The following is a 16478-nucleotide window of genomic DNA, read 5'->3' on the forward strand; positions in this document are numbered from 1 at the left end:
CTATGAACCTGCACTCCAAGGTCTCTTTGTTCAGCAACACTCCCTAGGACCTTACCATTAAGTGTATAAATCCTGCTAAGATTTGCTTTCCCAAAATGCAGCACCTTGCATTTATTTGAATCAAACTCCATCTGCCATTTCTCAGCCCATTGGCCAAGATCCTGTTGTAATCTGAGGTAACCCTCTTCACCGTCCACTACACCTCCAATTTTGGTGTCATCAGCAAACTTACTAACTTGTACTTCTTATGCTTGCATCTAAATCATTTATGTAAATGACAAAAAGTAGAGGAACCAGCACGGATCCTTGTGACACTCCACTGGTCACAGGCCTCCATTCTGAAAAACAAACATCCACCACCACCCTCTGTCTTCTATCTTTGAGCCAGTTCTGTATCAAAATGGCTAGTTCTCCCTGTACTCCATGAAATCTAAACTTGCTAACCAGTCTCCCATGGGGAACCTTGTCGAACGCCTTACTGAAGTCCATATAGATTACATCTACCGCTCTGCCCTCATCAATCCTCTTTGTTACTTCTTCAAACAACTCAATCAAGTTTGTGAGACATGATTTCCCACGCACAAAGCCATTTTCACTATCCCTAATCAGTCCTTGCCTTTCCAAATACATGTACATTCTGTCCCTCAGGATTCCCCCCAACAACCTGCCCACCACCGATGTCAGGCTATAGTTGATCTATAGTTCCCTGGCTTGTCCTTACCTCCTTTCTTAAAAAGTGGCACCACATTAGCCAACCTCCAGTCTTCCGGCACCTCACCTGTGACTATCGATGATACAAATATCTCGGTAAGAGGCCCAGCAATCGCTTCCCAAGCTTCCTACAGAATTCTTGGGTACAGCTGATCAGGTACTGGGATTTATCAACCTTTATGCATTTCAAGACATCCAGCACTTCCTCCTCTGTAATATGGACATTTTGCAAGGTGTCACCATCTATTTCCCTATAGTCTACATCTTACATATCTTTTTCCATTGTAAATACTGATGCAAAATACTCATTTAGTATCTCCCTCATCTCCTGCGGCTCCACAGAAAGGCCACCTTGCTGATCTTTGAGGAGCCCTATTCTCTCCCTAGTTACCCTTTTGTCCTTAATATATTTGTAAAAACCCTTTGGATTCTCCTTAATTCTATATGCCTAAGCTATCTCATGTCCCTTTCTTGTCCTCCTGATTTCCTTCTTAAGTATACTCCTACTGCCTTTATGCTCTTCTAAGGATTCACTCGATCTATGCTGTCTATACCTGACATATGCTTCCTTCTTTTTCTTAACCAAATCCTCAATTTCTTAAGTCATCCAGAACTCCCTATACCTACCAGCCTTTCCTTTCACCCTAACAGGAATATACTTTCTCTGGATTCTCGTTATCTCATTTCTGAAGGCTTCCCATTTTCCAGCCGTCCCTTTACCTGCGAACATCTAACCCCAATCAGCTTTTGAAAGTTCTTGCCTAATACTGTCAAAATTGGCCTTTCTCCATTTTCAAAAGGGATTAATTGATGGTAATGCCATTGAATATCAAGGGGTGATGGTTAGATTGTATCTTGTTGGAGAGGGCCATTGCCTTGCATTTATGTAGTGCAAATGTTACTTGCTAATTTTCAGCCCAAACCTACATTTGAACATGGACTGCTTCAGCATCTGAGAAGTCACGAATGGTATTGAACATTGTGTAACCTTCAGCGAACATCTCTACCTCTGACCTTCTGACAAAGCAGCTGAAGATGATTTGGCCCAGGACCAGGACACTACCCTGTAGAGCTGTACTGGAACTGATCTGACTGATTTACAACAACCATCACTATCTACCTTTGTGCCAGATATGACTGACTGCAACTTGCGGAGAATTATCCCCTGATTCCCATTGTATCGGGTTTTGCTAGGATTCCTTGATGTCACACTTAGTCAAATGCTTGATCTTGTCCTTGATGTCAAAGGGAACCAATCCCATTTCACCTTTGGATTCCAGCTTCTTTTTCCATGTTTGAAACAAGGCCCTAATGACGTCAGGAGTGCATGGCTCTGGAAAAACCCAAACATGGTCTGAGTGAAACTGCTTTTGCTAAGCAGATGCTGCTTGATGGCACCTCTCATCAATTTACTGATGACTGCGAATAGACTGATGGGCAGAAACTGGCTGGATTGGACTTTTCCTATTTTTTGTGTGGGGGACATACCTGGGCACTTTTCCACATTGTCAGGTAGATATCAATTGAACTAGAATAGGAGACTGGCAAATTCTCAAATACACATCTTCACTACTATTGCTGGAATGTTGTCAGGGCCTCTATCCAGTGCCTTCAACAATTTATTGATATCACATGGAGCGAATCGAATTGGCTAAAGGCTGACATCAGTGATGCTGGGGATCTCTGGAAAAGGCCAAGATAGATCATCCCCTTAGCAATTCTGGTTGAAGATTCTTACAAATGCTTGATGCTAATCTAACCTGAACCAGAATTATTCTGAAATCCCTTCCCCCCCCCCCCCCAAAAAAAAACAGGATTTACCTTGCTAGGGAATCTCGATTTAGGACAGTAATAGTCAGACAGCTTGCAACTAGAATGTTTGACAGACACCTTAGATTTCCAGCTCAGTGGTAATGAGGCTGAGACTTCAAAATTACCCCTGCAGCCCCAGCTCTGCAACTGGAAGATCAGTTATGTTGGAAAAGCACTTAAAATGTCAAATTGACTCTTTCAGCTGTAAATAGCATTTTATCAGTAACCAAAATGTTCGTAAGTATTTTCTAAATGTAACTATTATTTTAGAACGTATTTGAATTCAGAACAGAAATGGTTGGCACAGGGTTATATTAAGGGCATGCAGTTCTTCCAGGCAGTCTCTACATATTTTACTAATTTGGTAGAATTGCAATAACGTGAGAAATTCCTATTTCATCTAAAAATACTGACTGTGGGAACAGGTTTGTTGGCTGACATTTACCTCTTTAAATTCAGAACCCAGCTGTGCCCATGGTGTTTCCCTTGAGAGCCTTTCAAATTATATTTTTAATGTAAACAGTGTTTGAGAGAGAAAGAGAAAATAATGTTTTAAAATAGCATTGACGTAGATGATTACCCATGATCTAATTGAATGGCAGTGTAAGCTTGGTGGACTAAAGAGCTTCTGCTGTTCCTAGGATCCTTTCATGCATAAACTTGTCAAAAAGGCCACATTTTGAAATTTTCATTTTAGTCAATATTGGTTCTGTGAACTGATGTTCGACTTACATAAATCTAATTGACTAGGTCCGTTCTAATTGAGCTTACCTGCCTTTGATGATTCTTTTCACCTTTTGTTTATTTTAGAAATATTTCATTTGTTGCCATAATTACGACTAAGTATTTAAAACTCTGCATCAGCCCTTCTAATCATCATTGTTTTGATACCCAAACTCCATTTTAAGTGGTCTGAATTAAATAGTTTTATCATGAAGTAGTCAATAAATGACTATCTGTTTATTCTTTGGATATCCTATGTCCCTAGTTTGGAAAAGGATATACAACTGTTTATTTTTATCTGTCTGCATTGTTACTTTTGTATCCTCATTCTCTGGAACTTTAAATTTAGGTTTTAGTCTCATTCCACCCCACACCTGAAGCATTCTATTAGCTGTAATTGTCCTTGTATGTAAAAACTTGTTTTTCCCGGCTTCCCTGGGACCACTCCTCACCCTGAGCCTGGTTTAGATCTTCAGGCTGGGGACATTTCAGCCAAGAATACATTCTAACATATCTATTATGGAGGCTGTCCATATTCCACAACGTTGATGGTACTGACAGAGGAGCATTGTATGACCAGTCTGTTAGCTAGATGACTTGTACATCTCCAACTTGAGAACAGAGCTAAGAGGTTGAACAGGGCTCACCAACCCCACTCACTACCACTTGTCTGGATTTCTTAGGGATTGCTGAGGAGCTCTGTGGCCTCCAGCATGATGTTGAAGCAAGGTACCATGAGAAAGATGGTGCTGTATAGCACTGTAATCAGCTGAACAGTGACCATTGGCTGTATAGGAAGAAGGGGGCTAAGAAGCTGCCCACTAATGGAGGAGGTCATCAATCACCTAGTCAGCAGTACATAGAAACAAAGAAGATAGGAGCAGGAGGAGGCCATTTGGCCATTCGATCCTGCTCCGCCATTCATCACGATCATGGCTGATTGTCCAACTCAACAGCCTAACTGTGCTTTCTCCCCATAACCTTTGATCCCATTCACCCTAAGTGCCATATCTAGCTGCCTCTGGAGTCAGCAGGTTAACTCTTTCTCTCTACAGATCCTGCCAGACCTCCACATTTTCTTCTGAAATTTCTGGTTTTTATTTCAGATTTTGAGCATCCACAGGATTTTGCTTTTAAATTAGAATTGATCAGTATTCAAACACCCACTGAATTTATCATAACTCAGTGCTGTCATTTCCTACAATCTTTCTTTAAACATTTGATAAAGTATTAGCAATTAGTTATGGATTTGGCAAGGAGAAAAATCCTTATTGTAAGTGGTTATAACATCAAACTCTAATGGAACACTGTATGGTTTTATATTCTGATCTTTTCTAAGAACACAAGTGGGCTGTGGTCTTTGTAGAGTAGTTATTCCCCCTGCCTATTGGTTGCATATGCTTCAGCATGTTGAAAAGCCAGGAGCAAGCTTAAACGCCTCCCTTTCAATGGTCAAGCAATTTCTTCAAAATGTAAATTAAGTTTCTTAGAGAAATAGCTAACTAGCTGTCCCACATCTGCATGTTCGTCTTGGAGTGGCGTTGTTCCTATCCCTATGGCATTGGTGCAATTAGTAGCATTGAATGGTTTACTAAAACTGGTTTATTTATCAAAATGGCTTTCAACTTCTTGAATGCCATTTCGTATGACTGACTGTTTGTAAGTTGTGTTTTTCTTCAACAAATTTATCACTGAGATAGCTACTATTGCTAATATTGGGAACTGATTACCTATAGAAACTGTACCTCCAAATTGCAGTGTTATTCCTTTGTCTTGGTTTACAAAAAATACTGTTGCCTGAACCCTGGCATCTCATGACATTCAGTGAATGCTGTAAGGAAGTGACCTTGTCCTTGACAAACTTGTTCTTGGCTACACTTATGATGAGGTTAGCTTTGGCTAGCTTTTCAAACAGAGTTCTTAAAAGCCTGACATGATCTTTCCAAATGTACATCACTGTATACAAAGCAATTACTAAACTAGGCAATCTTTGCTTGGTCAATCTTTGAAATACAGACAGTGTATTTTTCATATCAAATGTTTCCATGATCTTACCTCTTTCTTCTAAAATCTAATGCGTACACTCCCAACCTGTTTAATGTTTCCTCAAAGATAATTTCTTCAATTTATCAAGAGGACGATGTAGCACCTTATCCAAACCCACCAATACCTCTGCATTTGTCAGCTTCACAACAGCAGTCCCAATCTGAGAAGGGATATAACCTTATCAGTATTAACAGCAAGACCAGTTCCATATGTCCATTATTTTCTGAGAAAGTGTACAGACATATATCTTTACTACCCAGGAATGCTAATGATTTTTTTTTAATACTAGGTATTAATCTTGTATCCTTCTGCATCCTTTTTACTGCCCTAACATCCCACATCATGTATGGACATAGTAATTGGAAATAAGTACAGGTGAATTTCATAACTGAGGGACAAAAATTCAGAAAGCCGTTGGAGAGCATTTATGAACGTATGAACACTCAGCTCATCAAGTCTTCACTGTCATTCTATAAGATCATGGTTGATCTAATTTTAATCTCAAATACCCATTCTGGCATACCCCCAATAATTTTTTTTGCCCTTGGTAATCTAGAATCTAACTAACTCTCTCTCAAAAAATATTTAAAGATTCTGCATCCATTCCCTTTTGAGAAAGTGCATTCCAAACTGCGATTTTTTTCCCCTCATCTCTGTCTGCTAAATTGGTCTTGCCAATGTGCTGTATAACTGAAATATACCCTTCCTGCTCTTGCATTCAATTCTCCTCCTAAAACCTGTTTTAATTTGCATATAGAATGTGAGTGCCACTGGCTGGTCATTTATTGCCTGTTCCTAATAACCGTTGAGGTGGTGATGGTGTGCTGCTTCTTGAACCAGTGTAGTCCATGTGCTGTGTAGGTAGAATGAGTACAAACACCTGGACAATAAAACATACCATTCCATTAACTTCTCTTAATCACTTGCTGTACCCACATATGGACCTTCTTTGACTCCTGCACAGGTTCTCCCAGATTTCTCTGCACCTCCAAGCTCTTCAACCTTTTATCATTTAGATAATGTGCATTTTTAAAATTCTTTCTGCCGAAACGGACAATTTCACATTTTCCCATGTTATACTCCATTGCTAGATCTTTGCCCACTCACTTCACTGATGTACATCTCTCTGTAAGCTGCTTATATCCTCCTCACAACTCAGGTTCCTTACCTATCTTTGTGTTATCAGCAACTTTAGCTACCACACCTTTTGTCCCTTCATCCAAATTATTTATATAAAACTGTAAACTGTTGAGGCCCGCGCACCAACCTCTGTGACACACCACTTATTACAACCAGCTAGTCTGAAAAAGACTCATTTACATCAATTCTCTGCTTCCTAATGGCCAGCCGATCTTCTATCCATGTTGTATATGTGTTAGCACCATGAATTTTTATTTCCTTCAATAATCCAAGATGGAGGATGGGAAAAATTTCTGGCTGTAACAGCTACTCTTTTTTTTTGAGGTATTTTAGGTGCTGAAGGTGACTTCCTCAAATTCCAGGATTTCCTTCAATAATCCAAGATGGAGGATGGGAAAAATTTCTGGCTGTAACAGCTACTCTTTTTTTTGAGGTATTTTAGGTGCTGAAGGTGACTTCCTCAAATTCCAGGAGCAGCAATTACTGTTTCTTATGCTGTTGCATTGTTTTGGAACTTTGGAGAAATAAAGTCAAAACAACAGCCGGAGGTCATTGTACACATTGGAACCAACGACATAGGAGGGAAAAGGTTGAGATTCTGAAGGGAGATTGCAGAGAGTTAGGCATGAATTTAAAAAGGAGGCCTTTGAGAGTAGTAATATCTGGATTACTCCCGGTGCTATGAGCTAGTGGGGGCTGGAATAGGAGGATAGAGCAGATGAATGCATGGCTGAGGAGCTGATGTATGGGAGAAGGATTCTCATTTTTGGATGATTGGAATCTCTTTTGGGGTAGAAGTGACCTGTACAAGGAGGATGGGTTGCACCTAAATTGGGATGGGACTAATAAACTGGCAGGGAGATTTGCTAGAACTGCTTGGGAGGATTTAACCTACTAAGTTGGTGGTGGAGGGTGTGGTGGGGGTGGTTGGTATTGGGACCCGGAGAGATAATGAGGAACGAGATCCATCTGAGACTGGTACAGTTGAGAACAAAGGCAAGTCAAACAGTCAGGGCAGGCAAGGACAAAGCCATGAATAAAGTAGGGCTGATAAATTAAATTGCATTTATTTCAATGCAAGACAGATGAACTCATGGCATGGTTAGGAATATGGGACTGGGATATCATAGCAATTACAGAAACATGGCTCAAGGATAGACAGGACTGGCAACTTAATGTTCCAGGATACAAATCCTACAGGAAGGACAGACAGGGAGGCAAAAGAGGAGGGGGAGTGGTGTTTTTGATAAGGGATAGCATTATATCTGTGCTGAGGGAGGATATTCCCAGAAATACAGCCAAGGAAGTTATTTGGGTGGAACTGAGAAATTAGAAAGGGATGATCACCTTATTCGGATTGTACTTTAGATCTCCCAATAGTCAGAGGGAAATTGAGAAACAGATTTGTAAGGAGATCTCAGTTATCTGTAAGAATAATAGGATGGTTATGGTAAGGGACTTTAACTTTCCAAACATGACAGATGACATGACATGACATAGCATATGACAGATGCTAAACCAACTGGCCTGTAGTTCACTGCTTTCTGCCTTCCTGAATAAAGCAGTTACGTTAGTTATTTTCCAATGTAAAGAAATCTTCTGTCTGAATGTAATAAGTTTTGGAAAATTTAAACTAACACATCACTATCTTGTTACTTTTGAAATCCATCAGGACCTGGGGACTTGAGAATTCACAGTTTCAACAACTTATTCATTACTTTAATCTACTTTACTAGTTCCTTGGCAATTGTAATTTTCTTGAGTTTTCTCCTTTTCAGTTCTTGATTTACAGCTATTTCCAGGATATTACTTGTATGCTGTCGAGTGAAGATCAATGCACAATATCTATTCAGTTCATCTGCCATTTCCTCCTCACCCATTACTCATTCTCCAGCATCATTTCCTATCGAACTAACACTTACTTTGTTAACTCGTTTTTTTAAAAATCTGAAGAAACTTCTGCTTGTTTTTATATTTTTGGCTAATTTTCTCGTACTCTATTTTTTCACTCCATATTAATTATTTAGTCAATCTTTGCTCTCGTTTCATATTCTGTCCAGTCTTCTAAATATATTACCTATCTTTGAACAATTATATAGCTTTTCTTTGAGTTTGATACTATCTTTTACTTTTGTAGCTAACCACAGATGATGGAGTCTAACCCTCAGAATTTTTCTCATTTTTTAATGTATTTGTTCTGCACCTTCTGAAATTTCCCTTTAAATGTTTGCCATTGCATTTCTATTGACTATCCCTTAACCTAAATTGGTGGTTTGCTTTCGCTAGCTCTACTTTCATTTGTCCATATTTGTCCTTGTTTAAATTCAAAATAGTCATCTCGGGCCCACACTTCTCTCTCTCAAACAGTATGTCAAATTCAAACATATTATGGTTGCTTCTACCCAGCGGTGCTTTCACTCTGAATTCAGTAATGAATCATATCTTGTTGATTGAAACCTGGTCTCGATAGTTTGCTGTCTGGTTGATGCTATAACCTGCTGATCTAAGAAAATGTCCTGAAAACATGTAATTAATTCTTCATCTAGATTACTTTTTAGTCATCTTATTTTACCAGTTTATATTTACATTAAAATCCCCATGATAATCACTTCTGACAAGCTTCTATTATTTCTTCCTTGACACCCTGTCCTTCCATATCTTTACTGTTAGTTTATTTAAAGGCATCTTAATCCACGAGCCGCCATATTGATGGTTGATGAGACCAAAAGTGTTAAGCAGAAAATAGAAATGAATATAAAGGTCTAGATAAATAATTATTTTCAACAAAGCTGTGGAAAAGACAAATATTTGACTCCTGCTTTGAAATGAAGAGGTTTGAATGAAATGATGGCAAGTTATTGTCTTTTAAAAGAACTTAAACTTAATGCCAGTTCTAGAGTTAGGATTTCTCGCTAGCAGGAAAAGTCATCATTTTCACACCCCAGAGAAATGATGATAATTTAAGGTGTCAGTTGTGGGAATATTAAGCTAATGACTATTGTTTATTGGGAGTCAGAGAAAAAACAAACCCCATTAGGCATTGGGAAAGGACCATGGTATTGCGTATCTTTGAGATGAGAACTGGGAGAATTCAAGCAAAGATTGGTAAATATGGTAACAACTTCTGAGACTCTACACTACTTGCAAAACATGCTGTGGGACAATTTACTGGAAAACTTCAGGCATGTTGCCATCAACTTACATCAGGACGTGGGAGATTTTCCAAAAAGCTGACTGATGTACCAGAAAGCTCAAAAGATCATTCTCTTGTTTTGACCCTGCAGAAAGTAATTAGATTTAATTTGGGTGGCCAAATAGAGAGTAAAAATGTAGATGATTTTTAAAGTTCAAAATTTAGGTGTGTATTTCCTGCTTTTTGAGTCCAAAACAGTGCCCATTGTACGGGCACAATTTTTGCAGTGAGTTATGCTGGACATCATATTGATGAGGATGTTGATGCATGACCAGCAGAGGTATGCAACGTAGGTAGATCATGACAATCAGCATGTAATGCTGATTACATGCCAATGCTACCATTCTGAAATCCATTATTCAAACTTATTTTCAAAATCTTTAATGGAATGTGGGTGTCACTAACGAGACCAGCATTTGTTGTCCATCCCAGCTGACCTTATGCTGAGAACCTTGCTAGGCCTTTTCATATATTAGTTAAGAGTCAACTATATTACTGTGAATGTGGAGTCATCATTGGATCGGAATGGGTAACTTCCCTAAAGGACATTAGTGAGCCAAATGTGTTTTTACAACAACGAATGATTGCTTAATGGTCAGCATTATTAGGACCAGTTTATATTAGAGATATATTAATTGAATTTAAGTTCCACAAGCTGTCATGATCAGCCAATAGTCTGGGCCTCGGGATTACTGCCAGGTTCAGTGAGACAACTATTTGACAACTGTCTTCATGATTCTTAATCCCATAGGCCTGATCACTTGTTCAGCAGCAGGGAGGACCTCAACAGCATCATTCAAAGGAATTATCAACCACTTTCATATTAGCTGCTGCTGGGTTTATACCGGCTAATGCTACAATTATACAAGCATTTTGTGGTTTCTAAAGTTGATAAAGTATATAGGGACTGGGGTAGTAGCTGCTGAAGGATTTGTTTCAGTTTCAGTGCTCCTGCACAAACTACTTTGGTCCAGCCATTCCTGATGTTGTAGAATTCTCCTTAGAATAAAACATGACCAGAGGAATTAGCACAGCCAACATGGAGCAGAACAAGTTTTGAGAAGATGGAGGGGAGAAGGAGCCTCAGCAGGAGACCATAGTGATTCATGGTTGCTCCGTAGGCAGTTCTTCAACCTACCTGAACGTTGGCACGGAATACTGTGTGCAGTTACTTTGCTATAATAAGGACATTGTCACATTTCCAAGTGATGTTCTTACTGGAAAGGTTAGATCTTAGACTGAAACCAGGCTGGTAGATTATATTTTTTATTTGGTTTGAAGGAGGTGGTCTTTAATTGAAACACAAGCAGGTAATACTGCAGATTTAGTTTTAATAATAAAACAGTATTTTATTCCACATTAAAAGAAGAAAAAAAAAATCAAACTAATTAAATATTATACAAAAGGCCAGAGAGGATTCTATTCTCTAACAAACAACAACAAAAAAAATTCAATGAAATTTATAAAGCAATGCTGATATGATTTACAAAAGTCAACTAATCGCATTGCTCATTGTGCTTTGCTCATTCTGTGCACCTTTAGTAAATTCCGCTTCTGGGACTGTCAGTTCCAGAAACCTATTTGTGGCTTTACTGTTTTGGGGTGGAAGTTGGATGGTATCAGATTTTAATCTTTACTGTCTGTATTATGTTTAAAAGATGCTTTATTCTGATAATGAAACTGTTGTCGTCTTAAACGGGCTGCCTTCCTGAAAGCATGATAAGCAAATTAAAGGAATTATTTAAGAAATCACTCCTCCTCCTATTTTTGTCTCCATGTATTTCAGATGTAAATAACAGCAGTGCTGTCCAAGCCATGCTACACCAGACACTCTACTTTCCTGACAAACTTTCAGGATATATCAACAAGGAGGACAAGTTGCACAAACTATGTTAGTCTGGACTGTCTGTTCAACCTTAAACTATGTGGGGAAAAATGGCAATGACTGCAAGTTTTTATGATCTATGTTGGTAAACCAACAAAACTGGCTTCTCATTTCTCCACGTCGCAATCCGGAGACCTATGGATAAACAGTTGAGAACAATTTTAACCAAAGGAGAAGCATGTTAATGACTTTGCAACAAGTAAATAAAATTAAATCTTACATGGAACTTCAGAGTAATCCATATCGATACTTGCAGAGGGATATAAGCCCAAATTAATGTTTCTCATGTTATAAATAGATTCATAAGTGAATAATATATTTAATAGTTTTCTTTCCCAATTTAAAACATCTGAGTGTCATGAATTGTGTATGTCTTAGCAGTGGTTACGTAACAGGAGAAAGAAATAAGACTGGCAAAGCAGTTTTAATGAGCCACAAAGCCTTAGATGCTTTGCGAAATATACTGCTGTATTTCCAGGTCTTGACCTTTTGCAGAATATTGCCAACTGTTGGAATCTTCTAGGAAAAGGTGAGGACTGCAGATGCTGGAGATTACAGTTGAAAGCGTGTCGCACTGGAAAAGCATAGCCAGTCAGGCAGCATCTGAGGAGCAGGAGAGTCAACATTTCGGGCATAACCCCTCCATCAGGAATGTTGGGATCTTCCAAAAGACAACTTCTGTGTTCATCATCCAAAATAAAAATGGTGGGTGAGTTCCTTAGCTGGAATGTCCAGAGCACTGGTCAAAGGATAGGCCCACTGGCAGAGGTATTAACTGCCAAGATTGACAGTGGAACCCAATGGTCTCTAAAATGTGTCCGAGAGATGTTCCCTGAAACGTTCTGCGAGTTGGCATCCTGTGTCCCCCGATGTAGAGGAGACCACATCGAGAGCAGCAGACATAGTAGATAAGGTGTTTGGATGTGCTGGAAAATCTCTGCCGAATGTGAAAAGATCCTTTGAGGCCTTGGATGGAGATGAGGCGAGAGGTGTGGTGCAGGTTTTGCAACTCCTGTGGCAAGGGAAGTGCCAGGTGTGGATTGGTGGGAGGTGTGGACCTAATAAGGGAATCACAGAGGGAATGGCTTCCTCAGAACGCATATGGGGTAGGGAGGGAAATATATCTTTGGTGGTGGGGTCTGATCGTAGGTGGCTTAAATGGTGGAGGATAATGCACTGTATCTGGAGATTGGGGTGGAAGGTTCTATCCTTTTTTGCGATTGGAAGGGGTGGGTTTCAAGGGTGGAGGAGATGTGCTGGAAGATGTGGTTGATCATGTGGGAGGGGAAATTGCGATCCTTGAAATTGGAACCTGTCTGGGATGTCCAGGAGTGGAATTGCTCCCCCGGGAGCAGATATGATGGAGGAATTGAGAGTGAGGGATCGTGTTTTTATTGGTGGGGTGAAGGGGAGAGCAGAGTGTAATCAAGGTAGCTGTGGGAGTGGGTGGGTTTCAGTCCCGTCTACTGCAGTCGCTGCTCATAATGTGGATCTCCTTTACGTTAGCTTTGTGGAATAGCTCTGTTCTGTCTGTAGGAATCCCCAATCTCCAAGTTGCTTGTCACTTCAAAAAACCACTTTGCTCTTATGCTAATATTTCTGTCCAATGGAGCACAGTACAAGCTTGAGAAACAACATCTCATTTTCCATTTAGGCATTCTACAGCTTTGTTTTTTCAACATTGAATTCAATAACTTGAGAAACTGACTGCATTATATCTGGCCTCCATTTTTCTTACATTCTGTGGCCCCCTTCCTAACTTTCCCCCACAATTGTGTCATTTTTGTGTCTTGTTCATTTTGCACTCAATAGAAAGGACCAATTCTCCTCTTTTCCCACCTTAATTTACATGATTTTCTGGTCTTTTATTTCCTTTCTCCACCATTCACAGCCCATTTATCTTTTGCAGTGGACCTCTACACCATTTGTCGTCTTGTTCCTCCTCTGCCTCTACCAGAAGTATAAAAAGAAAACCTATTTTCCAGCACATTTCAATTCTGAAGAGTCATGCCAGACTCGAAACATTAACTTTGTATCTTTCTCCACAGACCTGCTGAGTGTCTTAAGCAATCTGTTTAGTTTTGACTTTTTGTTATCTTTGTAACATTTAGTCTCAATAGTGATGCATTCTTAGATTTGTTTTTCTCTGCTGTTTCCTTCTATTTTCTGACACCCAGTTCTACTTTTCTGCCTTAACTTCCTTCTACTCTTTAATGTACCACTTCTTTGCATAAATGATTTTTTGCCCCAGTATTTCTTTTGAAAACCTCTATTTCTCTAAATAGCAATTTTTCAACAACACTGGCATGATTGAGCTGTGTACAGTCCCATCTGTACAGTGCCCCATTTCCTTCCCCTACTGGTGCCTGTGACCCACAAAGTGGAACCCTCTTCTGCCTCACCAGTCTTTGAGCCACGAATTCATCTCTTTAATTTATCTACCCTATTCCGATTTGCATTCAGCCCAGGTAATCCAGAGATTTTAATCTTTGCAGTGGACCTCTACACCATTTTGAATTTAGTACCTGGCTTCTCATACTCTTTGCACAGAACCTCTTTCCACGTTCTACCTTTGTTCTTGATACATAAAAGGGCCATGATGGCCCTCCCACTGTAATTCTTTTTCAGCCCCATGATGTCCTGAACCCTGGCAGCAGGCAGACTGGAGTCCAGTTCTTTGTTGCGGGGAACAATGTCAATCTCCTCACTATGCTATAAGGTACTACTGCTACTCCCTTCCTTGTCGCTCCCTCAACTTGAATGCATGCGCTGTTATCATTCAAACGTGTTGAGAGAGAACCTCAAACCTAATGAACAACAGCAACGGCTGAGGCTTCTGCAATTCTGCCCTGTGTGTGTCCCTTTACTGGCCTCACTCAAATTTGCACTCCCCTGTCCATGATCAAATTAGGAGACCCTGATTTAACTGGTATGACTACTTCTCTGGAAACAAATCCAGACAACATTTTCCTTATTTCATTAACTGCGGTGCCTGTAGTTCAGCCACCAGTTAATAAACTCTGAGCCGAGGCTGCTTGAAATTCAAACACTTACTGCAAATGTGTTTGCCCTGGAACACAGGATTTGTCTGGAACACTCCACGCTGCAAGTTTGCACATCATCTGAACTGCCATCCTTAAATGAGTTTAAAATTATTTAATATTATTCACTCAATTATTTGTTTTATTAACTTTAGCCACCAACTCTTTTAACTATGTTAAAATGTCAGAATAGAACAGTTCTTAACCACTTATCAAAGATTCACCAGACATATGGCCCCTTTCTTTGTAATAGAGAAAGAACCAATTCCAATCAGCTCTAGTGAATCCAGATCTGTTTCTGTCACAGCTCCTTTACTTGCATGCTCCTTAGGTGATGCTGACTGCGTCCTTGGGGTTTTCACCTTGCCTGCTCTTTACAGTCATACTCACGGCCTGCCCTTAAGAGTCCTCACTACACCTGCTCCTCTGCATGATGCTGACTGCCTGTCTTGGAGTGTTCATCTCACTCCTCTCAAAAGAAATATAATGGAATAATTTAGCTTACATAAAGTTAAGCTGAAATTTTTAAAGTATACTGAAATAACAAAACAAAGCAGCACAAGTTGCACCGATTCTAACAAGATTTTGGGATAGAAGACAGAAGAAAACAACTCTACATGAAAGAGCAATCAAGAATGGATAGCAGAGACAAGAGAATTCATCCAAGAGACAAATTACGTAAGGATGGGCTAAGATGGGCCAAACACTTCAGTATTCTGCCATTATTACACATTTCCAACTTAGGTTTGGTCTGAACCAATCTCATTACAGTATCAATAGATCCATTGGGAGAACAATCAACCATTGAAAATAGTATTTGAGACTATGCAAAGTGGAGAATTTCCATTAGTCAGGGAATGGAACAATGTCTGCAAAGGAGAAACGTTATTAGAAACATAGAAATGGAAACATGAGCAGCCCTTCAAACCTGCTGCACCATTCAATATCATCATGGTTGATCGTTCAACTCAGAACCTTGTTCCTACTTTCTCTCTGGATCCTTTCATCCCTTTTTCCATAATAACTCATATATATAAAAATTCTTAGAAACATTCAATTTTCTACCCTCACCTGCTTTCTGTGATAGAGCAGTCCACAGGCTCATCGCTCTCTGGGTGAAGAAATTTCTCCTCAGCCCTAAACGGCCTAAACCAAATCCTTAAAATATGTCTCTTGGTTCTAGACTCCTTAGTCGTCAGGAACATCCTGTATCTCCTCTGTCTAGTCCTGTTTGAATTCTAAAGGTTTCTATGAGAAGTAAGGCCTGCTAGAAAAAGATGGTTTAATCTTCAGATGGATGATTTTTCTAAATGTGGACCTGAGGAGAAACTATCACTTGAAGTATAGATGTAACCTTAACCCTAACACACAGAATTGCTGGACAAATTACTCAGATGAATCTCAATCCGAACATTCTCAAACTAAAACAGCCGCAGTTTCTGTATCCGATAGCGCAGCAGACCTACTCTCTTCTACTCTGTATGTTTATATAACATGGGGAAAGAAATGAAAATGCTAATCTGTAATTTTACATAAAGTAAAATTTAAAGAATAAATCAAACTGAAACCTGTATTTGGTAAATGGATGAGGTGGACCAAAGGGTCAGTTTCTGTGCTGTATGACTCTAACTCTGACTCTATGATGTCAATAAATTCAGTTGCTTTGTCCTGATTAGAGACCCATTCCCCTACATTTACCCCTTCACCGAGCACTACGGGCAATTTAGCAGAGCCAATTCACCTAACCTGCACATTTTTGGACTGTGGGAGGAAACCAGAGCACCCGGAGGAAACCCATGCAGACACGGGGAGAATGTGCAAACTCCACACAGACAGTTGCCTGAGGCAGGAACTGAACCGTGTCTCTGGCGCCGTGAGGTAGCAGTGCTAACCACTGTGCCACCATGCCGCCCACATCCTGGATGAT

At 39.8% G+C, this 16478-nt stretch overlaps 1 protein-coding gene across 1 annotated transcript in view; it reads left to right on the plus strand.

The window, feature by feature from the left end:
- Nucleotides 1-12082, plus strand: part of itfg2 (integrin alpha FG-GAP repeat containing 2) — an 84523-nt gene extending 72441 nt beyond the window's left edge. The window contains exon 12 of the mRNA XM_043709402.1: nucleotides 11412-12082. Coding sequence (XP_043565337.1) covers nucleotides 11412-11521 — 110 coding nt within the window. The 3' untranslated portion in view covers nucleotides 11522-12082. The remainder of the gene's footprint in view (nucleotides 1-11411) is intronic.
- Nucleotides 12083-16478: the final 4396 nt, after the last annotated feature.

Source organism: Chiloscyllium plagiosum, chromosome 19 (genome assembly GCF_004010195.1).
Source record: "Chiloscyllium plagiosum isolate BGI_BamShark_2017 chromosome 19, ASM401019v2, whole genome shotgun sequence".
NCBI lineage: Eukaryota > Metazoa > Chordata > Chondrichthyes > Orectolobiformes > Hemiscylliidae > Chiloscyllium > Chiloscyllium plagiosum.